The 26,321-nt window shown below is 47.3% G+C and overlaps 1 protein-coding gene across 15 annotated transcripts in view; it reads right to left on the bottom strand.

Annotated features, from left to right (window-relative positions):
* Positions 1-2,371: 2,371 nt before the first annotated feature.
* LOC102096963 (uncharacterized) overlaps positions 2,372-26,321 on the bottom strand; it is a 70,413-nt gene continuing 46,463 nt past the window's right edge. For 6 of the 15 annotated variants that reach the window (XM_065070854.1, XM_065070857.1, XM_065070858.1 and 3 more), the window contains 4 exons: positions 25,024-25,171; positions 24,575-24,689; positions 23,394-23,485; positions 19,996-21,935 (listed from right to left, as the gene is read on the bottom strand). In XM_065070854.1, the coding sequence (XP_064926926.1) occupies positions 21,683-21,935; positions 23,394-23,485; positions 24,575-24,689; positions 25,024-25,171 (608 nt within the window). In that variant the 3' untranslated portion in view covers positions 19,996-21,682. Of the gene's footprint in view, positions 3,029-11,744; positions 11,889-12,068; positions 12,196-12,468; positions 12,620-13,403; positions 13,672-13,992; positions 15,284-16,365; positions 22,949-23,393; positions 23,486-24,346; positions 24,484-24,574; positions 24,690-25,023; positions 25,172-26,321 lie in introns of those variants that run through there. The other 9 variants (XR_010474044.1, XR_010474045.1, XR_010474046.1 and 6 more) reach the window with 9 other exon arrangements.

Here is a 26,321-nt window from a genome sequence, read left to right as displayed (position 1 = left end):
TTAATTTGAGTTGCACTGTCCCCATCACAGGGACATGGTTGGAAGCACAGGGTTGGAGATGAGGCAGTGGGGACTTCTCCTGAATGGAGGAGAGCCCTAGGAGAAAATGAACCCCCAAAATTTTCCCTAGTAGGCTCCAACAGTGGGAGAGGTTTGGGTTTGCTCAGCACAGGTGCAGGGTTTTGGATGAGCCAGTAGCACGTGGCTGGCAGATGGCCAGTCCCCGAAGCAGCAGCTCAGGGTTTCAGCCTTTCCCTGGGGTGAGCACAGGCAGCATCAGTGCTAAAAAAAAAATAAATTGAACAAAAATGACACTATGGAGGCATGAATCAGCAAGAGGAAAATTCCCACTCTCTAGGAGGGAAAGGAGGTGGAAAAATGTCAAGCAGAGCCATGCTGGACTCTGTGAGGCACCTTTATGGGATGCAGTGATGAGGTGGAAATAGGGAGGTCAAAGGAAGTCAGGAAGCTGTGATGTTGGAGCAGCCAGCGGGATGTAGCAACGAGGTGCTGTGGTGAGGATGTTCAGCTGATGATCCTCCAGGCTTGAACTTCGGCTGCCAAGGAAGCCTGAGAAAGCTGCCCCAGCTACCAATCTCACAGCATCACTGAAATGCGAGTTTTCGTAGACTCATAGAACAGTTTGTGTTGGAAGGGACCTTCAAAGCTCATCCAGTGCCACCCCTGCAGTGAGCAGGGACATGTTCACCAGCTCAGCTTGCTCAGAGCCCCGTCCAGCCTGGCCTGGCATGTCTCCAGGGATGGGGCATCCACCACCTCTCTGGCCAACCTGGGACAGTGTTTCATCACCCTCAGCGTAAAAAAACCCACAACCTTCCTCATATCTAGCCTGGGTTCTCCCCAAACCTGCTGTCCTCTTCAGGGTGGCTAGGTCCTGAGCATCCCAGGGTGAAGGGATACAGGAGGCTGGTTACCCCGTATGTGTTTGCCATCCACAGATTTCTTGATGCCCGTGTACAGGACAAAGCCTCTTCAGTCATAGCCTAATCCCAAAAATGGGGTGAAAACAGTGTCAAGGAGGGGAAGCATGCCCAGGGTGGGATGCTGAGCTTCTGCGCCTCATGCTCCCACACCGAAGGGTCTCCTTCCACCACACTTTGCTGCCTGGAGGAGCTGGAGCTGCAGGTGGCTTAGGAGAGAGTGCGCAGAGCTGGGGCTGTATTTGTTCACCAGTAGCACAGCCGAGATGAGCAGCGCAATGGAGGCCATAAACAAGATTGATGTGCAGATTAAAGAGACAGAGGAAAGAGGGGCAAAGGTTAAGAATATAAATAGGGGAAGCTCGAACCAGGAGTGCAAGGTAGAGGCTGGGCGAGAGAGACAGTGAATAAAGCAGGGACTGAGTGGCCAGAAGGCTAGATAAACATGCAGGGGATAGAGGAATGGAGAGAAAAGCAAGGTGGATAAATAAGCAGGGAGACGAGAACAGTACCGGAGAGCTGGGGGTGTGGGGCAGAGGGATGTGGTACCCGCCATGACTGGGCACTTGGCATCTCTAGAGTGGGAAGTGTCATCAAACCCCAGCATCTCCCAAATGCAGCTCATGTCAATTCCTTCACCAAGCACACAGTTACTTTATACAGCTTTCTATTTTCCAACTATCTGCTCAGACATTAATTTTACAGCCTGAGCCGAAAGAGCTATTCGAAATACAGCACGTGGCACCTCGGTGCTAATTCCCAGCAGCAGCCAGGCACCATAACCCAGCACCACGCTGCCTTCCCACAGCCCTTAATGAGCCCCCAACAGGGCTCTGCTGTTAATTGCGTTGCCTTGCACCCCAAAAGAATGCTCCAAAATAGATAAGCATACATGTACAGCATGTACACTGCTCCTGTTAGTACTAATAGCTGGGTTTTCTGCTGGTTTTAGGGTGCCGTTGCTGCAGGGATGTGCCCATGATGTTAGAAAGCTGTAGTGTGATAGAGCAAAAGGCAGAAAGTCTTGCCTATACATGCAGGCATTTTTGTCAGCTATAAGTCTCATGCAGGGACAAGCTTCCCCTTTAAGAGGATTCAATGCTCTTTTTATGGCATGGCTCTAAAAATGAGCTAGTGTGGAGAAAAAGCCCACCCTGGTGATGCTTCTCCCTGCACATCCCATGGGGTCAGATGCTGATGGGGATGGGAACAGTCATCTTTTTTGGGGGACTGGACCCAACAGGGATGTTCGCGTCCTGTGGCAACCCCCAGCACTTGTGTTCTCCTCACGGTGGGAGTTTTTACAATTGCTCAGACAGACAGTGGCTTTTACAACAGTTTTTTACAACTTCTAGAACCGCTGAGTTGCAGATTTGGTGTCTCAAAATAGGCTGTTGTTAAAGTGTCAGGATGACAGCTCCCTTTGATTGTCAATTATTCTTCTTTATTGTATCAAAGACATTCAGTGAAAGCCAAAAAAAAAAAATCTAGGTGATTTACTCCTCTTTGTAATTAGAATTAGTAATCAGATTCTCCTTTGTAGCATGGTCGGTTTGTGTCTGAGAAGCATTGGCAATGTGGATTTTTCAGCAGCCCTACCCCAAGACACAAAACCTTCTGGCTGGTTCACATGGAGGGACCATGGGGACATCACAGCAATGTCACCAGCATAGCTTCAGTGGAGGATGCACTCCCACACCCCCCAAATTTTGTGATCTTTCTCATTCACACAGGACAGATGTCCATGTCTGGGGTTGCCTCTTGTTCAACCCCAAGAAAGGGAGAACCCTGGAGCACTTTGGCTGATGGGTCCTGGTGAGACCCAACAGCTGCTACACAGTTATTGGGAAAATAATTGAGAAAAATGGAAACAACTAAAAAGTAAGTAGCACGAGAAGGAATATTTGAGGCTTTTTCATTACTTGGAAGCTTTCTGATGGGGATTTTGCTACATGAAAGAGAGCATCCTCCATTGGCTTTCAGCTCAAGCATGCTCCCCTTGGAATGAATTTGTCCAGCTGACACTTGAGATTTGTGACTTCACACTTTCCTTCGGGTATATTGACCACAGAGGTCTGCTGGGCTTCCTAAAAAGTAAAACAAAAATACGAGAGAGAAGTTTAAAAGTCACTTTAGCTGAATCCAGCCCTTCAAAAAATGGGTCTGTTCAAGAGGTGAAGGACTGGGTAGCTCATTTGGGTTATTTTAATTATTTTTAATTAACCTGTATCAGCGTCCCCTTCATCTCCTGTGACCCTTACACTTGGTCCTGCGGCCTCTCCATGGGGTGACCATGGCCAAACCCCACCATCCCATCCCATCCCATCCCATCCCATCCCATCCCATCCCATCCCATCCCATCCCAGGTTCTCATCACCTGCCTTGTCCTCGGACTGCAGTGACTTTGGGCTGTGTTTGCTCTTGGGTGTTACAGGGTTTATTATTATTTTTATTTCAGCCTTGAATTGGAAAGGAGAAAGGGGATGTTTTGGGAATTGTTTTCCTTTCAGTTTAATTCATTTTTAATCAGCTGACGGTAACGATTTGATACAGACAATCTTCCCCAACTGAGGTTAATCAGGACGGAGCAAGCCTTTCACTTGGCGTTATTTAGAGAGGCATTTTATAGAAATACTGTTAGAGAGGTTATTTAACCATATATTTGTTTTCATTGTGTATACAGCTTTTCCATGGGCTTCTCAGCATTTAATGCTGAGAGATTTTATTTATTTTTGTCATTTGGAGGGAATTCAGGCCTGCCAAAATGCCTGGGATAGACGGCCCCGGAGGCTGCAGTAATCTGTTCAGACCATCTGGGCTCCAGCTCCGGGAGCAGCCCTGGGGGGGGCTGGAAAGCTTCAACAAGCCCCAGCCCCATCAGCCTGGAAAGCTGGGATTTTTTTGGAGATTCAGTGACAGAGATACCCCAATAGGGACACGCCAGCTTCTGTCAGTCCCCACGATGCTTCTAGCACAGCATTTCCATGAGGTTTAGTCCCTGGGGAGTTGAATTTAGCTCTGGTGGGTTGGTGATGAGTTGGGGGCAAAATTAGACCAGGAGATGGTGCCAGCCCCACAAAGCTGGAAACTTAAACCGTGAAACAGCTGAATGGTGCAGCAGCCAAGCTCAAGAGCAAAGCTTTACAGCCAGCGGGGAGCAGCGAGCGTCTGTATCACCTCTTCAAACACCGTCCCCAGGCAGCAGGGAGCAAACCAAAACCCCAGATAGCAGCTGAGCTCTTGCAAATATTTATTTACCCCTACCGGTAGGGTTGTTATGGGTATTCCTAGGCCAAGCACACATAGAAACCTGCTTGTTAGCAAAGTCCCCAATTCTGGTGCTTTGCAAGAAAATGCCAGCGCTACCAGCAGCAGTTCCTGACCCATCAGAGATGCTTGGGGATTGACAAGTCCCCTGGCGCGGGTGGCACCTCCATGGGGCTGCGCTCGCTTTTGTTTTTGTCTTGTTGCAAGGAGTAAAGCATCTGTCTGGAGACAGTAAATTATCCCCTCGGCTGGTGTATAGCTAATGTAATTAAGTTGCATTTAAAGACTCCCCAAGGTGCTCCGTTCTCCGCTCAGCGGTTTGCAGTGTGCTCACTCCTCACCGCATCCCAGCGCATCCCTCTTGGGGGACCAGCATCCCCGGCTGCCATTTGCAACTGGTTTGCAATGGGAGGGGGGGCTGGTATTAATTACAATTGTTCTGCCTGGTCCAGGTGCCAGCCAGGAGATGATGGGTTATTTGTGGCCTTAGCATGGTGGAAATTAGAGGATGGACGATGCCAAGCAGCAGGATCAGACCCTTGCAAGTAGCTCTGTGGAAAACAGGACCAGCCTAGTTCAACCCCAGAATCCTTTACTAACTTCACTAAAAAACTTCTAGCACCTCCAACCTGGTAAAAACTTCTGTGCTCTTCTACTGCACATCATGATTCTGTATTTTACAGCAGAGAAACCTGTGTTTCCTTTTAATTTATAAAAACTCCCAGCTGTTCTGGCTCCAGATGTGCAGGGAGCAGCCTCAGCAGCACAAACCTGCTAGCAATGGCTTACTGGAGGTGTTATTTCAATCCTAAAGGTGTTTGCCACCACGCTGCTTGCTTTTATTTATTAAAAAAAAATAAGGTATAAGTTTGAGCCGGCTTGGGCAACCCCACTTTATGCTTTTTAAGAGCCACCCTGTGGCTACAGAGTGAAACCAAAAACCAGGAGACCTAGTCTCCATCCTGGTGCTGTTTCCCAGTTCTTCAGTCAAATCTTTCCCCTTGACCTCAGAAAAGAGCTTAAATTTCCTGCCGCTCTGTGTCGTATCGAGCCTTTCCCACATGTTTGCAGAGGTGTGGCCAGGGCATCGCTGGGAGCTTAATGCTCTCCCAAAATCCCTGTGGGAATGTTGTGATAGAGCAAGAGTGCCAGCTGTCCCCATGTCCCTTGGGGAGGGCACTGCCCCGTGGTTTGCAGCAAGCTCACCTCCATTAGGTGCCTTTACAAGCAGCAAAGTAAAGAAATAATAAAAGAGGGATGCTAACTGCTTTGTCTCCCTTTCTCTGGTCTGCTTTAACCAAGCTAGAATTAGGAAAATCTCCCCCTAAGCCTGCAGTGTGGCACTGGGGGCTGTTATCTGTCCTATCTGCAGTGTGGCTGGATGGCTTTGCTCCCCCTTTGTTAGCTTTTAATCAGCTTTCCCCTTCCAGTGCATCCCCAGCAGCATCCCTTATTTATACCTTTCATTTTGCCCTCTGAGCCGCATTCCCTCTTAGCATTGCTAAACCAAACAGAACGCAAAATCTGATAAGCGCAAGGTAGTATTTTCTCCCCCAGCCCTGTGGGATACATTATTTACGAAGCTTATCGATTGTGGGAAATAACCCAGGGGCGTTCGAACATGAGCTACATCCCCTCTTACACCAGAGACGTTAATTACCTGCAAGCTGTTACCGGCTCAGTTGCTGCCAATCATTGCTCCCAGACCAATAAGGTTTAGAGACACAAGGAAATTTTGAAATATCGCTGACAAGGTGGTGCATCGCACCCTTCCCAGCTCCTGGAGCCACTGGGAATGGGCGTCGCTCTCACTTTAAACCCCATGTACTGCATCAGGCATCCAAACTGGCCTGCCACAGCTCCTCGCCATCACTCTGCACCCGCTTTTCCCTTCCACCATAAAGAGCTCTTTAGTATTTCCCTGCCCTGACAGTTCTTATAGGAGGTCATGATGTCACCTCTCAATCTTCATGATAAACTAAGCAGACCAAGCTCTCCAAATGCAGCAGTTCCCTCATCCTTGGGGAGTTTTGTGACTCTCTCCATAACCACTCCAGTCCCTCAACATCCTCTCGAGAAGTGTTGGCACCAGACCTGCCAGCAAAGGGCTTGTTGTTGGCTGCATCGGTGCTATATAGGGGATAATATCACACCCTGCTTCTCCATGGCACCATAAATGATACTCTGCTCCCCTGTGGTACCCTAAATGATGCCCTGCTCCTCTGAGGGTGCATCAAGGCTCTCTCTGTCCTCTCTTCACCACATAGCTCTGTTGCTGCCTCTGGGATGGAAGAGTCCATCCCAGCACCAGTTTTAGATGCACAACTTGTACCTTTAGCCTGTGATATTTTGTGCATGGAGGAAGGGTTGTGATTAGCTGATAAGATGTGGTCTAGGATGCCCTGAGCATGTTGGATGAGCAAGGGTGAGGGAAGCTTCTCTACAAACCACCCTGAGATCAGAAGCAGTGCTGTTCTAACCCAAATAACCACAGAGTAAGGGGTGCAGCACTGGTGCAACCTACCCTACGCTGTCCGAGAAGGTTTTTCCTTTTTAAAACTGTTGAATGAGCTGCCAAATGCTGCTCCTGAGATACCAGGGTGGGTTCTGTAAGATGGAGGTGGTGTGAGGGATCTGGCAGTGCAGATGGAACAACAATGCAGTAAATACAAGGAAAGCAACACCAGGGCTGTACCTTGAGAATTTATGGAAGTTAGTACCTTTGCAACAAAATTCCTTCTTCTACTAATATCACACAGATTTTCTTTTCATTAAAAAGAATAAGTTGTCCCTAGAGCCATAGCCAAGCTTTAGGTATGGAAAATCAGATGGTCAGGGATGCTTCTCCATGCAGGCAGGAGAAGCGGCACCACTGGCTGGAGAAGGTGGTCACGCCCATCAGGAAAGCCGTGACAGAAATGAGCTGAAGGATAAGGGCAAGATAACGTCAGTAATTAGGGCTGCAACAGAGATTAAATGCTAGAATTTCAATAGAGGACAGAGATGAGGTGAAGGTACCTGCTGACGTAAACCAGTATAATATCACTGACCTAAGTCTGAGCTCACTCTCCAGTACCCATCCCAACTATGATACTTCAGGGAGAGGAGAATGGCCAATAAAGGAAGCAATAACAGCAAAAGACTATAAAATTGTAATGAAAAATAATTAAAATACAACTATTGGTATGGGGATAATTACAAATGCAGGGAAGGTAGCAGTAACTGCACGAGGCAATGAAGGTGATAAGGAGCAACAGGCAAGAAAGGGATGCTGCTGGTGGCAGCAATGGGCTGATGGAGACATCAGCTTGTCTGGATGGAGACGCAGATCTCAAAATTGTAATGGGAATAATTATGACTGTAATGGGGTGGTAATAAAGATAATGGAATCATAATTGAGGAGGGGATGGCTGTAAAGGAGGAGGTACAGATAACAGTCTTGTAAAGGAGATGATAAGAAAGATAATGGATGGTAACGGAGTTGTTGTTAAAGGTAATGGAGTTATAATGAGGTATGACTGTGGCAGGTAGAAGGAACGGTTGGTTTAAGGAGGACCGTGATGCAGAGAGGACTCTATTTCTAATTCGTTGTGACAGGCAGTGCTGGAGGTGACCATGAGGCTAATAATAACTGAAGGGGTCAATGGTTAAGACAAATGCAGCCACACAATGAGCACAGCAAGACCGCGGCCCCTGGAGATGCAAGGTGGAGGTGCAGATCCTGGGGAGGGGGATGCTGTGCTGCAGCACAAGGTACAAGGCAGAGGAGACTATAAAAATCACCATGACAAGTGACCTGGGCAAGTCCTGAGAGGTTTGTTTTGGGGCAGGGCTGTCCATCAAGATCTTGAAAGCAGGAGACGGGGCAGGGGAAAGAAGCTAATGCTGGCCATGTGTCCCAGGCTCCTGCAGCGCTGGAGAAACCCTAAATGATTCCAAGGTTGGGTTAGCTCTGGAATAATGCCAAGGGGATATTTGAGCAGGCCCTGCCAACACGAGCACACCTGACTTATCTAAAATATCCTGGAAGGTCTTCTCCCCATTGTCTGAGCAGGCTCCTGCCCAGTATAACCATCCTGTCCTAATTAGCTGGGTGCAAGGGAAGACTGAAGCAAAGCCCATGCTGAATCCTTTAGTTTTCCTCCTGCATTTAAGCAACATGCTTGGGCTTTTCTCAATTCTCCTTCAAGTTCATTTACAAAACATTTTTGCACAGCCTTAAAAAGAACAGTCCACTGTCTGTTCACACCTCAAAGTTGTAGCTGCATGGCCGCTGCTTCGTTGGCCCCATTGCTGGGTCTCTGGCCTCAGTTTCCCCTTTTCTGTAACTCTTCTTTGGGTCTCGGGTCCATCAGGTGTCTGCCACCTTCCTCTTGTTTCTCTGCATCAGGACGGGTTGTTGTGGTGCCCCTAATGCAGTCGCTTCAGGTAATCACCAGCTTCCCTGCACTCTTTATCCCTTGGATGATCTTCCCTAGAGATGCCACCTACCAGTTCCCTGAGATTTTTGCAGCACATTATCTTAATTCTGCTGTTCTTACTCCTTTCCTCTTGGCATTGTGGGCTCTGCTATTTTGTGACTTATTTCCTGAAATCACCTTCCAGTTTGTTTTTTTTTTTCCACCAGTTCTGCTCTGTTAGCCCAAACCAAGCCCAAAATAGCAGCTTCTCCAGTAGCTTTTGCCATCACTGGAAATGAAATGTTGTGCTAACACACCCAGAGAACTAAATGCCTCCGTCCTGCCATATCGTTCTCCCAAGAGATGTTGGGGGCATTTAAGATGCCATTGCCAGCAGGTCGTAACATGTGGAGGTATCTTGGGTTTGAAGAGCTCCTCTCATTCACCCACCTCCTTCTTCCAACTCACATGAGGCCTTTGTCCCGCCAGATTCACCCTTTTAAAGTTACCCAGTAGCCTGTTCCAAGCCCCTTGCTAATGCTCAGGACAAGTGTGCCCCACTCTTGGTGCCCTCCCTCCCTTCGTTCACAGCTTGCTCTTCCACAGCAAGTCACACTGGTTCCATTTATCCCACCAAATCCCTGTAATGCTCTTTAAGCCCTAGTCTGAGCAAGGTACTAAGATGTCTACATCAGCCTTTTTATTTGCCCTGTGTGTACAGACACAGTCACCCTGTTGTTTGCTTTCTGATCCGTTTCATGCCTAGTTTTTTTTCCTGCCATTTATTGGCATTTCTTCTGTTCACCTGTGGATATGTGGCAGCTCCTTGCTTTGATGGAAAGCCAGCGTGACCAGGTGCCTTTCCCACCTAAGGGGATCCCAGCTTCTCCGCAGTGAGAACATATCACATTTCAGCACAGACATAAGAAAGATTTTATTTTTTTATTTTTTAAACACCAAGAGTGGTGAGAGCCTGGCCCAGGTTGCCCAGAGAGGTGGTGGATGAACCATCCCTGGAGACATCCCAGGCCAGGCTGGACGGGGCTCTGAGCAACCTGAGCTGGTGAAGATGTCCCTGCTCATGGCCGGGGTGGCACTGGGGGAGCTTTGAAGGTCTGTTTCAACCCAAACTATTTTATTATTCTAAATGTCTATGGTTCTGCTGATCCCCAACTCAACAACAGATGAGAGAATTTCTTCTCATCCACAAACCACCAAGACGGTGAATCAGCCACTTCTCAGCTTGCATTACCCAGAGCTCCCCAAGACCTTTGCAGTTCTGCCCCTGCTTCCATGAGACAGGTGTTTAAAGCACCATCTGAACGTGCCCAAGAAGAAGTGTCCTTCAAATGCTCAGTCACCTCTGAAATAAATAGAAGCGCTAACAACAACAACAAAAATATTAATGGTAAAAAAAAAATAATGGAAAAAGAAGCATGCAGGAGATTGCACCAGCCTCGGAGATAACCTAGGGACATTTTTTTTATCACCAAAAGTCCATTTTCAGTCACGGATGGGACTTTATCTTCTTAATCGCCTTCCTAACAGAAAACCATGAAGTCACAATAACCTGACCCACCAAGGGATAAAGCAAGCAATTGCGTGTCCTTTTTCTCCTGGCTGATCACCAAATCAAACTCTGCTAGATACAAGGAGGGAAAAAAAATACACTGCAACAGGTGTCCCAGAGGGAAAACAGGGAATGAGGGTGAAGGATAGGAGAGGAAATTGGAATAGAAACTTGGCCCGACTTTGGGAAGAACAGAGCCCTTAACGACTAACCAGCCATGGCTGCCTGGGGAAGCTGCAAGAAAAAACTCACATTTTTGTCATTACCAGAGGCTCCGGCCCTGATAAACGACAAGTCAAAAAGTTTGTGAGCAATCTCACGTAATAGAAATTAAGGCAGGCAATGGAGCCTTGAAGAGAAATTGTAATAGTTAGCATTCCCACGCTTGGAAGGTTTGTACTGGGAAGATGTCCCTCATCTGCAGGCTGGCCAGGAAGCTCAGGAGGAGTTTGCACAAGGATTTCATGGGCTCAGGATATTTGCTGGTCGTTTTGAAACAGAGCTGCTTACAGTTGTCTGAGGGAGGAGGAAAACTTGGGAAAAAAAAGCCAGAGCAAGGAAAAAAATGCAAAACCCATGCCAGTGCCTGAGAAGGCACCAGCGACACGGAGCTGGAAAGGATCAACGTCTTGTCCAGCAGCCTTAACAAAGCGTTTAAGCTGTTTGGAGCCTGCTTTCCCGCAGAGCTCTCTGCTTGGACGGGCTCTAAGCGCTGCAACATCATCCACACTGAGAAGTGCCTGGGGTTAAGGTGTCATCCCAGCCCTGTGTTTGTGGATGAGTGGCTGCGATTTCCCTTTGGGGATGGCAAGGTAGAGACAAAGAACAAAAGTAAAGGCTGTAGGGAAAAAAGAAATAAAAGGCTGACCTGATGCTGGCTGCCAGAGGGCGACTCAGAGCAGGACTTCCCTTTCCAGTTAAGAAAAACCCCATGGAGTAAGGGCTGGACTCTCCTTTTGCTCTTTGCCACCTACCTGGTGTCTTCAGAGCCTTTGGGGAACAGTCAAAGCCCCTTCAGGCTCCATGGTAACCCAGGTGACTTCAGCCAGAGGGGACAAATTTGGGTGCTGGGGTGAGCACTGCAGCAAGGCTGGGTGCTATGGGGTGAGGGACCCAGAGGTTTCTGCAGCAAAGGGACCAGCTCCTGTTGCTGATGGCATCATCTGCATCCTCACACCTCACCACGGGGACACATCCTGCCACCGCTGAGGGATTAACCACAGCTCTCTGCAAAGGTGTCTCTGCTCTTTTAGCATCAACCCTTCAGACAGGTTTGGCAGCAGGACACCAAGACACACCAAAAACCCAGCATTGCAGAAGTTTTTCCTTTAAGGTTACTTGGAAAAGTTACCCTGAAACACAGCTTGAGAGATTTCCTTAAAAGAAATAGCGAAATGTGGCAGGAGGGTAGAAAACCCATAATAAGTATATGGCAATCCCTCAAGGAGCTGGCTCCAGCCACAGCTGGCTGTCCCAAGCTTTCATAGATCACATTAGCATGGGAAGGCACAGCAAAAATAATTAAAAACAAAACAAACCAAACATTTTTAGGCATTGTACACTTACCCCATATAAGCCCAGCCACCCCAGCTAGCAGCCCTGCTGCTGAAAAGCCCTCATGCCCTGTTGCATCTCTCTGATGTTTTCCCTCTGCCCAAGCTTGTGACGGTATCAGCATCCAGGCACAACCTCAGGATGTTTCTGAAATAGCTGGAGAGAGAAGAAAATTAAAAGGGAGATAAAAACCCCATTACACAAGAGAAGAAATGGTGTTATTTTGGCTTTTTTAGATGCCCGAGTGGTGGTGTACATGGTTCAAGCTCCCTGAGAAACTGTACCCTGTGGGAAAAATCCTACAGAACGCAATAGCAATGCAGCTAATGGACTTACCCTGAAACCTGCAGGATTTAATAGCTCAGGATGCTCTTTCTAATAGTGGTTTTAACCATCTAATTCAGTTTTTTTATGGCAGAGAGAATTATCCTTGCCCTTTCATAGAACATGATCCACAAAAAACCTGTAAGAAAACCATTTTCTATTAAGCTTTCTATTGCTTTCAAGGGGTAAAAAAGCCAGGAAATGTAATTCAAATTACACTTCCCCAAAGTTATCGTTTCTTCTTAATTCTTGGTTTAAGCCTTGCAAGGATTTGAGAGTTGGATTCTCCACTCTTGGCATCAGTGGTACTTCAGACAAACTAACAGAGTGGGTTTTCACGGCCATTGCTGTGGTGCCCAAGTAGCAAGAGACCCTGACAGGGTGTTTTATGAAAGAAGTCATAAGCACTTACCAAAAATCTATCAGCATCCACATAAAAATTGGGAGTCAAATTATCTCTGATGGGAACAGGCTGCTGCAAGCCTGGGTGCTCCTTTCCTCTCAACTTCAGGGACAACTGTGCCAAAGCCATCAGTGACACGTGCCTCCATGCCAGTTCCTTGCTGATGATGTAGAAGTTCAAAATATGTTATTTTCAACACAGAAAAGGTAGACTCAGCCACCGTAGAGGGTTTCCATGATGAGTATTACTCTGTCTGTGCATGCATTCATTCCTCCCCCAGGGCATTAAGTTTTCGCTTGATCTACATGTCCAAAATATTGAAGTTAGATTTCTTGGGAACTCTTGGGCTGCTCAGAGATTTGGGATCTGCCTGGGAGAGCTGAGGTGAAGCACTTGGAGAAGGAGTGAGCAGTCCTGCAGAGACGGGGCTGCCTCATCCCAGTCTCACAGCATCACAGGTCCCCTTCTGGGGGACAGCGTAGTGGCACGTGTCAGGGCACACTTGGCTGTTGGGCTTAACATCTCTCACTTGGAGCTGCTCAGTGGGATTAAAGCTGAGCAGCCACCTCAGTCACACACAACCCCCCTCCAAGGAATGCTCCTTTGCAACCTCCTCACATAGGAATATAAAATACAAGTCACAGTGATGTCTTGGGGAGCTGACATGCCCCCATGCTCACCTGGTGTGAGCAGGGTGGAGACACCCCAGGAGCTGCTTTTGATGTAGTCAAGGCATCCTTCGAATTACAGAATTATTTTGGTTGGAAGAGACCCTCTAGATCATCAAGTCCAACCATTAACCCAACACTAGCACTAACCCATGTCCTTAAGAACCTCAGCTCTGCGCCCTTTAAAGCCCCTCCAGGGGTGGTAACTCCACCACTGCCCTGGGCAGCCTGCTGCCCGTGGCCACCTCCAACTTCAGGGAACATGGCTTTCCTCACCTGGATGGTGCAAAGCACCAGTGAGATTCAGGGCCTGCAGAGCACCCATCACTGCCAGGATGTGCCTTGTGTGAGCTGGGGGAAGAGGTTGTCTTCTCCAAACACTACTTTTGAGCCCAGGACCATGACATCATCTCCCATGGCAGACTGAAACACTGGGGCAGCGCAGCCTTGGATTCATGAGCTGTTTCACCCAGGCATCAGTCCAGCCTGAGTCAGTCATCAGGCAAGCGGCAGCAGCTCTGACCTTGCACCATCAGGGTTGGGTCTGAAAAATAAAAATATATATATACATTAAAATACTCTCAGCCCCAACTACATCCCAGAGCCTCCTGGACGATGCAGATATCTCTTCCCCCATTAATCCCAAAGTCCAGGAATTTGGGAATGCAGCCCTGGATTGAACACACTGGGCATGCAGCAACATCAGCTGCTCGCAACAGCAGACAAGGAGTGTCCCATGATGCTGTCTCCTTCCCTCATTTTTAGGAGAAAAAAAGAAATTAATCAAAGGAAGCATCCAAAAGGCCATACTAAGGCCCAGGTGACCAGTGCCCAGGGCTTCGACTGCCAAGCTGCGAATCCTCACCTGCAGCCCTCGGCTTTTGTGTCGTTGCTGCCTCCCTCGCAGGCTCGGCCGTGCTCTCCGGAGCAATATATTTGGGTAATTTATTCTGCCCTGGAAAGCTCAGCTCCCAGACAGCATCTGGATCTCTGTGAAGGTTGCTCTGCTTTCTTAGCACCAGCCCTCCAGCCAGGTTTGGCAGCAAGACACTGAGACCCCCCAAAAAACAGGTTTTGCAGCAGCATCTCGTTCCCCTTCAACAGTGTAAGGTTACTCACAAAAGGAGTTATCCTGAAACATAGCTCAAGAGATTTCCTTAACACAAATATTCAGGTCTGAGGGCCATTTTCCAACTACAACCATGTGAAGTTGACTTCACACAGGTCCACAAGCTGTTTTGATATGCCCCACTTTGCCTTTGCCAACCAACACATTACTCGGGCAGCCAGATCCGGCACGACGCCAGGAGCTGGAGCAGTGCCCATGGGATGCTCCGCTGCCCTCGACAGAGCTCATAGACCTGCTGCTTACCAGCAGAGTTGCTCCCTCAATGGCTTACCTTGTCCCACGTCCCATTTTCCTGCAGATTTTGCAATATCAGATGGTTTCTTCCAGCAGCCACAGTACTGCCTCCCAGCCCCAGGAAGCAGAGACTTCCACATCCAATACACTTTTTTGGATATTTAAGATTTGATTTAAGCTTCTGCTGTCACAGCAAATAGAAAACTATTTTTTTCCACATGCCAACATAGGCTGACATGGAATGCAGGTGAGTTTCCATCACCTATTCAAAAAAAACCAAACCAAAAAGCAGACAGCTGGAGGTGTGCAATCACAGTGGAGCCACTGGATAAGCATTGGATGGCAGATGGCACGAGCATCAGCGCTTTTTACTTAATTATTTCAGGCTTACCAAACTCATAAAGGCACTTTTTAAATGCAGCTCAACACAAACTCACATTTTCTTATGGAACAAAGTGTTCAGTGAGACCACAAGTGGGTCTGACACAGGATGGATGGACCCACCATGGGTGCACCTGTGATGATGGTCCAACGCTGAAGTCAGATAACAAGTCATCATCTCTCCCATGTCTCCAAAGCCCGCGTGTGTCTCACACAGCCATAAATCAATTTCCAGGCTTTTTCAGAATTGGATTCATAACACCGAAGCCTCAGGTCGCGCATACTCAAGTGCTCCACAGGAATTGAAAGGTTGATGAAGTGCTTTTTGAAAAATATTACTTAAGCTCCTCAGAAAGGCAGGTGCTTCAGCGGGGGCTCTATCAGGTTTATAGTCACGTACAGAAGCATTATCCTGTGGTTTAAGTGTAGCAAAAAATGCAAAACATTACATCGAGCAAGGGAAAACATAGCGTGTTGAGTTACTGACACAGTTTTAAGTTAATTCAGGGAAAAGGAGCATTGCAGCTTGGGCTAGGGGCAGTTCCCTGTCTGGGTGTCCAGCAGCTTCTCCCATCCAGATGTGCTGCAACAAGCTGAAATGAGACCCAGTCTTTCAGCACTAACAGCCACCCTCAGCACTTCCCAGGGCAATTATCCATGCAAAGCACCCAGAAGCAGCCCTGGGGCACACAGATTATGTTTGCCCAATTTGCTCAGGGCAGAGATTTCCAGTGTCTCCAGTAAGCCCTTGTCACTATCCTCATGGTTGTGCTGCATCCCGTGATGCTTTTCAGAGGTGCTCCTACCTTCACTGTCCAGCCAGCTCTTACGGCAGGAGTTTTCACCCAAACCCAGCAAACACATAACAGAGAAGCTTTGTCTAAAAATAAATATATTCTTCAAACCCTCAGAAGACCATTATAAAGACCTTATACCCACTAGATAACCCCGTTGCAGTTGTGCCAGCTCAGGACTGGGTGCTCTATTGACTTTGGAAATCACTGGTTTACCTCCAAATTCTCAAAACAGAACAAATCTTTGATTTAAAAAAATAGGTTGTGCCTCCTGGCTGTGCCAAACAGAGCATCTTACTGCATTCAACTGTTTCTCTAAATTTGATTTACAGCACGTCAAAGTCAGTAAGCTCCAAAGCACCAATGTTTAGGTGGACGGGAAGACTCTCGGGTCAACCAGGAGGGGCTGAAAAGCCCGAAATAGGTACTGGCACACGCAGAACGGCAGGAGCAGCATGGGGGAAATATAAAAGCAGCTCTGGGAAACATAGCATCAGCCAGACAGGCAATGAAGTCCTGGCATGAACCAAGCCCCCCTAAAAACTACCAAGGGGAAACACAGCGTGGGGAGACAGGTGAAGTGATGAGACCTTCCCACCCTTTTCTTCTCCTACCCTGTGTTTGACAGCCAGCTCTGAGGAGCTTAAGGTTGGATTTTAAATATCATCCTCTACAGGGACCGAAGGCTTAAAGAAAATACCTGAATTTCCTCCAAACACATGGATTTCTTTAAGATAGACTCCTATGTCCTTTCAGCATCCCAACTTTCCACGGAACAGATGTCCACCACACATCTAAAAAATGGAGCACACCAATATATGTTTACACATATAAAAGCTTTATATATTTTTATATACGTATCTATTTCATACTTTAAATATATATATAGGAAAAAAACACATGAGATACAAAAGACAACTTAGGGCACAGCAGAAACCCAACCCAAAAACCACACCTGAACTCCCAAGCACAGGTCACAGATGATCAATGTATTTCTTTTCCTGAGACTCCCAGCAAGGCAACGTTCACACTTCTCAGGGGCCATCAGGTGGCAGACCAGCAGCACACAAAGTCATTTACTGGAGCAAGACAGAAGTAGCACTCCAGGGTTCTCTGGTATTTCTCCCGCCCAGTAACAGAAGGCAACAGTTCCATGGGCACCCCACCAAACTTGGGATGTTCTCCTTAGAAGCTCAGTCCTTACAAAAAAACTCAGCTTCCTTCCTACCCCCCCTTACTTACATCTCATATCTGTCTAGGGCATCACCAACCATAACAACTCATCATCCTCCAAACACCACAAACCCCCCCCCACCTCTATCAAAGTTGTTCTGCTCCTGACCTGATCTCAGCTGACATAAATGAGCACAGAAGTCAGCAGAGCCACATGGACTTAAAGGAGCTGATCAGCCAGCCTAATTACTTATGGCAGGTACCACCCCTTGCAATTAGCCATCTCACCTCTGAAAGCTGCAGCAGCTTTAGAAAGGAGACACACAAAAAAGATGGAATTTCAAAATAACTATTAGCAACACTTGGCATTTCTTTGTTTTTTCCAGACCAGCCAAGGCAGGTGTGTATCTAGCAAACTAGATCTCCTGCCAGGGAATGCAATCATATATGAGAATGATTATAATTATTTGCAATCAGAAAACTTTCCATCAGAGCATCTTGCGGCACTGTAGGAGCAGAGATGAGTGAAAGCCCCTCTGCAAGGCACACTACGCTTCATGGCCAGGACACCACAGGCTAAACACCAGCCATGCCATGGCTTTAGAGTGTCCATTCTTTTGAGCACAGCAGTGGCGCAGGAGAAGGTCTGAGATAATTCGAGCAGTCCTGGCTCACTGCCCACCCCTGCCATGTGGGTCTGGCCCCAATGGCTCAGGCTGGGGAGGCAATTAATGATAAAAGCCCAGAAATTGGCAGCAAGAGCTTGTCACATCCATGTGCTGCACGAAAAGCAATATATATATTTTTTTTCTCCCCAAAGCTCTACAAAACCAAATATTAGACAAAAAAATACATGTGAAGCTGCTATTGATCTTCCAGCCAAGCTTTGCATTAAAAGAACATCTGTTTCCGCATACTTCACTTATAAAAGACGACAAGGTATCAGAAATGTCACAGCTCAGTTTCATCTCCTAAATACCACATTAGACATGGGTAAAGCCAGCCAGGGTAGGGAGAGAACCCACCCAAATTTCAGACCAGATTGTAAAATTTATCTTTTTCCATAGTTTTGGCGGTGGAGCTAAGCATGTGTCTGAGGGTCTGCTGCAGGCTTTCTGTTTTCCTTTCTCACATGCACTTTAGTGGAGTATTTTGGACTTTGTGGACGGAAAGTGCTTCACAGATAATCCCACTGGAATAAGAGGGCTTCGAGTTATTAAATGTTTATCTAGAGTGGAAAATTAGATTGGCACCTCTGCACAGAAGTGAATTTCCACCAGCTTGTGGTTCTGTTCATTAGGCTGTTATCTCAGCATGTCATAGGGAGATAGCCCTGTGTTACCCCCATTTTTCAAAGGGGATATGCAGCAGTGGCAGCAGCAAGAGGAATCCATGGTGAAACAGCATAGTCAGGGCAGGGGTTAAATTCCTGACTGCTGCTGCCCACTCTACCCACACCAAATGAACGAATTATGTCTCAAAAGGCTTGATCAGAACCAAAACAATCATTCCTGAATTGAAATAACCATGCCAGAATTTAAGCCTGGTTGAAAGCTTCACAGTGACCTCCTCCGGCATGATCCCCTAGCCCAGTGCCAAACCCAACTGGAGAAATCATACATGTGTGCAAGTATTGGCATGTTACCTTGTCATCCTCCCTTCAAGGAGAACCTCTCTGGAATGCTGGTGGATCTGTCCCTTGCAGTGAGGAACCACTTAAGGCTGTTCCCAGGTGGGATCCTGCCTTGCCAGTTAAGGTGAACAGAGTTTCTTTTACCATTTCCCACTCATTTTCCCATGCAGAGCTTCTAGCAGTGTTCTGGTGGCTTCAACCCCAGAGTCTTTCTCCTGTTGCAACCCTTCTAACTTCAGCAGAACCATGGAGATCTGGCCAGTGCTACCATGATACATCTCAAGCCCTCCCAGCTGGTGGCCTCACCAGTGGTTTTCCAGGGACTCCCAGCTTCCAGACCCAGCAGAACAGCCCTGTCCCCTGCAGTGCCACCCTCAGCAGTTCCAGCTTCATGGGACAGGTCGTGGAGGCACCACAGTGCCTAAGGCTTCTGATTTTCAAGGGAACATTGGTGTAGCCTTCATTGCATAACCTATTCCAGGCTGGTGGTGGGTTGGAGGCAGTGACCAGGTGCAGTCATATACCAAAGCATTTCTCTGAACACCATCCTATTTGCTTAATTTAAGGTGTGTGAGAAGCAGTCCATGTCAGTCTCAATTAGTGGGTTCAGTTTGCCTCATTTGTCGGGGTTGTCCTGCTCCCACCAGGCATCAAGGGCCATTTACTTGTCACTTCCTATAGGAATGGGGCGCAGCAAATAATCCCTTGCTCTCAAATTGCTACGCTCCGACTCTGCAAATATTTTTTTGTTATTTCCCCTCTACCCACAGTGCTGCAATTGCTGCCCAAGTGATCTCATTTCTCAGTTCAGCAAACCCTACTCGGGTGGCTGCAGCGTGTTATTTATCACTATTTATCCATCCATTTGATCAGTAGTGAAGGAGGGCAGCAAACAAAGGCAAGAAAGTGTGTTGCAACTGACTGTGGTTAATTGTGGCTTAGAAATTATAAAAGCCTCAGAAATATGAGGTGCTGAGCCAGCCTTCTGGGACACTGGGGACCACGATGTCAACCCAAAGCTGAAATCTGACCCGTTCATGAAAGGGGTTATATCACATCACTGTCTGTCACAGGACTGATGGGATCTCCTCCATCCCAAGTCTTACATCTCCACACCGTTCTTCTGCATAAAAACAGCCTTAAAATTGATTTTAAGAGCTCACTTGTAAACAGTCTAACCCCCAGTACTTACAATACTAGTGGGAGAACTAAAGTGAGCAAAACTAAGCTCTGGCTTAAAAAACATCACAAACCAGTGGGCTTGCTTCCAAGCTCCTGCACTGGCTCCAGGCTCAACAAAATTATGTTATGCGTTTATATATGCTCCTTAATGAGGTACTTACCTATTATATGGCAATAAAACCCCTACCTGACTCAGACCTTCAGCTGGTGCAAGCCCACATTGATTACAGCTATTTTTCTTTCCCAAGGAACTTGTTTTCTTCTGCAATAAGAGCACCGAGGCTATTTCCAATTCTTACAGAGGGACGTAAAACAAGGAGGGATATGGGTTTTCCCACTCACCTTCATTAATATGGTAGCCCAGGTCTTCCTCCAAAGTCCAGCAGAAGCAAATTTTTAACCAAAATGCTCCAGTATAAACCTTCAAAGCCTGCTATAAAAACGACCAAAGAGCATTATCTCTGGCGAGCCTTGATTAAGGCCATTTTATACAGCTCCAGTGGTCTGGGGATCCATGCAGGCATCTAGCCATCTCCTCAGACCCAGACATGTCCGTGGTGGCTGTCCCACCTGGCAGGAAGGTATAACCTAAGGAAATATGGGATTTTGACTGCACACCCAGCATGACTTATTGTACAGGACTCCCATCCTTAAAGCCCAGACCAGCTCTGTCCTACCCCTGTGAGCCCCTCTCTAGTGCATGGAAGTGCTACCACCTCTCCATACACGTGTGCAGCTTGCCAAAAATGATAAAAGCCCCAGATTAACCCGAGATAACACAGCCTGTCACCGCCTGCCCTGTTTTCCCCATCGCACCAGTGAGTGCCCATCATCCTGCTCAGCTCCTGGAAGGAGAAATACATCCAGGAGGTGTCAACCCCCACCCCCCCAAAAAAAAAAATAGCAGTTATTACTGCAAACTCTATATACATTATTTATCAAATGAAGTCTCTGCAGCAGGACTACAATTCATTTCTTTGCTCCACCTTACTCGTGCTCTCTTCAGCTGAGTTTTTGATGGGAGACGATAGAAACCATTTGCAGGCTCCTTGCGGTCACTCCTCTCCCAAGGAAACCCTGCAGGTCCCGAAAATGGACCTGGGACAAGGTTTGCCTGAGCAAAACCACCTTATAGCAAGAGCCAGCTCCACAGCTCTAGCTCTAAATCTATTGCATAAGTATCTGCTGCTGCTCTGAATATTCAGGGGGAAATTACAACAGGATGGCAAGTAGAAAATACCAATTATTGGAGGGTTCAAAGAGCGCGATCTCTGCTGCTACCTGCCAGGTTGCATATGCGCGTAAATCAGCCATAACACATGGTTTAGTTTGAGCAACATATTAAAAAGGGAGAAAAATCAGAATTTTTCCAGTACAGGGGTTATAAAGCAGGTGGGGAAAAACCATAGCGTGCACAACCTCACGATCACATCAGTTATATTTTTACACTGCAGAGATGAAACAGAAGTGTGGGGGAAAAACAAATGCAAAATCACACCAGATGAGTGTTTCTTTTCCATTTTCCCCAACCTCGAGCTAGGGTATAAATGACTAGGCAAACTGAAAAGCAAGTTTAAAAAATATGTGCTCATTTGACTTCAGCAGGTGGTTTTACTTTTAAGGCTTCAAAACTGAAGCAAATGGAGTTTACGGGTGCCCCTGCTCAGGTTTCCCAGAGGAAAGTGCCACAATTCCCTAATTATGGTTTTAAAAAGCCTTGGTAATAGCAGGGATTTTCCTCTCCTGGTCCGCAGCACTGTTATCCCTTTCACAGTTGTGCTGGCAGCATGTGGTGATTATACAGGGCAATGGAGATTGCGGCACATCCGATTTCTTCAATGTGACTTTGCACTTCACCACACATCCCTTCATCTTCATCAAGCCGTATGGCCCATCCACACCGCAGGTAATGGGTGGCAGCATTTTGGTGATGGAGCATCCCAGGTTGTGTTGTTTGCATCCGCTTCAGCTAAGCCCCGAGGAGGTCTGGGCTGACTCGTAGACTCTAATGCAACATGACAGCCAAGCATCAGCTACACGAGCATGAGAACTCACTGCCGGCACCCAGGCTGTGTGCAGGGAGCAAACAGGGGGAATAAAACTCATGCCCATGGCCAGGAGTGATCTGAATCCCACTGGTTGCAGCCTGTTGGTTTGCAGCATAATTGAGGTGGGGTGAATTAGGCATGGAGGCTTCTCCTGCTTGGTTTTCTCCATGCTGGAGGATGAGTGGGTACCCCACTGCCCGGTCTTGCCTTACCCCAATGTCTGCAAGTCTTTGCCTGTGCATGGATGGACAGAAAGAGGGATGGTGCTGAAGGAGGAATGAGAAGGGATGACAAAGCTGCAGCTGTTAGAAAGGAGGTTTGACTGTCCCAGCTGGTAGCATCTCTGCAGTGCTGTGCATGCGGGGTCCACACTATGCCCACATTCAGCTGGGTCCTATGTTACCCTCCAAAATTAATTACCAGTGCCCCTGCTGAAGATAAAACTGAAATCATGTTTATTTTAGCGCTTACATTCCAGTTGCCATGTAATTAAGTGCTACCACGTAATTAAAGAGGATTTAGAGGGTGTTTACGTCCTGAGATGCTCCATAATTACAGTTAATTCCTCCTTTACAGCTTCTGAGCATCTCCAGTGGAGCTCTGGGAGCTGCTGGGGCAGGCAGAGCGGCTATCACAGGGATCAGAAACGCAGTGTACAGCTTTAGCACTGAAGGGTAGCACCTCCGAAAGGCCTGGCCCTGTCCCAGAAGTCTTTCTTTAGAAATCTAATATCTTCCTAGGCATGGGGCAGGAGTGTTCCCCCCAGGAGCATCGTTATGAGAAAACAGTGATGCAGGGGAGAGCAGCAAGAGGCATCCCTGCCTCTGCCCCCAGGCTCTCCCTGATTAAATTGCTTTAAAACTAAGAGATGCTGCATAAGGATAAAATAAACCCTTCTGCAATGTCCAGGCCCAGTAAGGGGGAATTTATTTCATAACTGAGTGTGAATAAATACACGGCGTGAAGCACAGGACGCAGGACGTGCTGACCCCTCAAGGGCAGACTCCCAGGGGACAGGGCTGTCCCAGCAGCAGGGAAGCCGAGGACATCTCCAACAGAGATCAAATCTTAGTGCTCAGAGGGTCAAGCTACCAAATACTCACCTGCCATACGTCAAATCAGATGTCCAGACTCAAAAGTAGGTACAGAAGAGCTCAGTTTTAGCAGCCAGCAACTCTGAGCTGAAAGTTCAGGTGCTGCTGGACCAGAGTGTCACATAAGGTCACAGAAGGGAGCAGGTCACCCTCCTGTGGGACATTGGACACCTTGGGTCTTTATGCTGATGTTAGAGACCAGAGGAAAGTGGCCAACCATGGGCCATGGTGTGCTGTGCCATGGGCTCACAGCTCAGCATCACCCATGGGCTGAGGCCAGTCACAGCGCAGAGGTACGGGCAGCAGCTGAGCACTGCCCAAGCCCACTGCTAGCAGTTTTCATTACAAAATTAGGTGTTCACCTTGTCTTTCATTGTAAAATTTGGTGCCCACCTTCACAAGCCAGTTAATTTTTTACCAAGCAAGAGATTTTCGCAGCACATGGTTGAGTGCAGTTGCTTTGAAGGGGGAGCTGGTAACATACCTGCTGCTGCTTGTAAATATATGTTAATGAAGATAGTCAACGCCACAAGTTGTTCAATAAAAAGCTGGGATGGGCTCAGGTTAGGGCTGGCACCCTTGCAAAAACAAGACTTACCCCAGCCATTCTCTGGGCTTCGCAGGGGAGCGGGCGAGAGGCAGCAGTTGAATGTGCCGTGTGAAGTCAGACTTGCTGGATCTGGGCTTTACCTGTTAATGGGAAAATGAAAGGAAACTCCCAAAAAAACCTTTGCACTAAGCTGTTGCCTGTTTTCCTATGGGAGCTTATAGAGGCTATTGATATATGCCGTGGCAATTCAATAAAAGAATATGTAATGAAAGATATAATGTAGGCTGCAATCACAGAGGCATGCATGAATTATTAAGCTGGCAGAATTTACAGTCAGTTGGAGGAACTATAGATTTCTTCCTCCGCATATAGTAAGGGAACACTGGTAACAGCATCAAAAGTATTTCATCTTTAAATATGCAATTAGTCAGCAGGGTGAAAATCGTTCCCTCTCTGAGAGCTGCTTCGTGGTGGCATGAAATTACTCGGCAGGGTTTCTCCAGTGCGTTGCAGGTATCAGTGCTAGTCCTCAGCTCTGGCACAATAGAATCACGCACTTTGGTCAGAAGAGACCCTCAAGGTCATCAAGTCCAACTGTTAACCCAACACTGGCACTAAACCATGTCCCTAAGAACCTCATCTAATGAGTTCGCAGGTACTGGCCTTAAACTAACCAACCTCAGGCTGAGGTCCAGTGTTACGGGAGTCATGATGCTCCACTCCTCTAAGCTTTCCAGCTTCCCCCAAAAGCCAGCAACAGGTTGCATTTAGAGAGGAGACAAGAACTGCAATTAGGCCAAGGGTACAGAAGGAATTGATCACAGAGAGGACTCTGCTTGTGTGTAGCAAGAACCTTCACTCTGCTACAAAGCCCAGGGAAGTAATGCAATGAAAACCTTTTTAAACAGACAAATTGCACATCATTAGGTTAGTAATAACTGTGCTCTTCTCCCTCTGGAAAACTGCGGGAGGGAATGAAGTCTGCAGGACACAATACATACCTACATCTGCATAGGAAGGTTCTGCTGGTGCCAATCAGCTTCATGACACCAAAATTGCAATGCTTTCCAGCTGCTTAGGAGGTGACCCAATTATTTCCACTAATTCCAGTTAGCAGCTGATGTAATGCAAGTGCTTTCTGGTAAGATGGACAAATCACAGGAGTTACTCACTGGATCACAAAGCAAAGCAAAAGCAAGGTGTGCACCTTCCCATGCACACGTCCTCACCTGCCGTGGCTGGAGGAGGGCAGCACCCCAGGAGTGATTGCCACACAGAGCGGGTGATGGTGCTGACCCACGGGTTGCTCTAAACCAGAGAGTGCTGCAGCCTGTCTTGGGAGATCTAAAGAAAAAAACAACAAACAAACAGGGTTGATCTTCAGTCCATCTCAGCTGTGCGGTCACCTCAGAGTGGAAAGTGTATGGCTGGGAAGCCAACCAGGGACACCACAGAGCCGAATTTCCTTCCCTACAAGGTTGGCAAGCACGAGGAAAACTTATACAGGCTGTAATATGGAGCAGACACCATCTGCGCTGAGTGCTCAGGTATCTCCAGAGTGTTTTTTGGAGCCTTGAAAACCACCCAGTGGAGGATTTTTTTGGCTTATGGGGAACCTCCAACACACTTTTCAACATAAAAGCTCACAGCTAGGGGACTGCCAGGTGTCAGATTATACCTGCCTGCTCCTGCGTGCCAAGGAAGAAGGCAGCAAACTCTTCCTGATGGTTTTTGGCCAGCAATAGGGATGTGCCCTAGTCCAAACTCCAAATAAATCTGAGTTTTCCAGTTTGCCATCTGCATCAGAAAGCAGGGCTTGTGTTTATCTGGTGTGCAGGAAAAGAGAACGCAACAAATGCATATAAATATGTATATATGCATATATATGTTCACAGGCTCTTGGTAGACTGAAGTGTTTCACAACCAGAACAAAACGTTCACTTCATTTTCACATCCTTTGCAACTTTTAAAACATTTTAATACACAATATCTGGCTGAAGAAATGAGTGCTATAATCTTTCAAGCATCTTTCCAGGCAGCATTGGGTGTTTTATTTTTAACCAAAGCAATTCACCAAAACTGGCATGAAAACAGAAATATTGTTGTACCCTCCAAATTTTAAATTATCTCCAGTAAAGTGCTGGAGATAAAACTGCTGGTATCACCCCCATTGTGCAGATCTGTTGTCCCTGCTTCTGTCCCACAGTAACCCCTGGGGCACAGTTTGCATTTGCTAAGCAGTATTGCTAAGCAGTAAAAAAGGAGGGACACAGCACTGCGTTTCTGGGTGATGCTGCCCCCCCAAAAACCGCTGCCACACCATGAACGATTTTCTCGGCGCAGCTGCTCTGAGCGTCACCACACGCGGGTTCCCTTTTGCATTCCCAGCAGCATTTGCTCACACAAACACAGCCCATCAGCAAAATGTAAAAATAGCCACATATATATAATTAGAGTGGGTGCACGGTGGATTTAATAGGGTTTTTCTCTTTCTTCCTTCTCTGGCCTATAAGACACAAGTCCTGTATGGAGTGAGGCTGTTCAGGAGAGAAAGAGAACACTTTGCTGTGGTTGGCAAAAGCCTTCAAATATTTTACTCAGTTTTATATTGTGTGGTTTTTTTATTGAGCATCACACAGAAATTGCAGCAGATTGATTCTTTCACAGCTCCCCAAAGTCAAAATGTTTTGGAGCTGAGAGCTCAGTGCCTGCCAAACTTCATAATTAACTCTAATAACTCTTTAATTTGAACTTTAATTCAAACAGCCATGTTTCTGGGGGACTGTAGGGTGGGGGGAAGCAGCAAAGCAAACCAAGGGAAACCATCTCTAGTTTTTGAAGCACAGGGAAAGCTGCTTCTCAATGAGCACAGCTCCCACCCAGCACCTATGAGGAGCGGAGGGGAAAAAAATAACGTGATGTTCAAAATAAAGCAGCAGCCCCAAGACTGTGCTGTGCCAGAGGCAACTGGAGATC

Source organism: Columba livia, chromosome 8 (genome assembly GCF_036013475.1).
Source record: "Columba livia isolate bColLiv1 breed racing homer chromosome 8, bColLiv1.pat.W.v2, whole genome shotgun sequence".
Lineage (NCBI taxonomy): Eukaryota > Metazoa > Chordata > Aves > Columbiformes > Columbidae > Columba > Columba livia.
The sequence above is the reverse complement of the archived record's forward strand: the minus strand, read 5'-3'. Positions and strand labels throughout refer to the sequence as shown.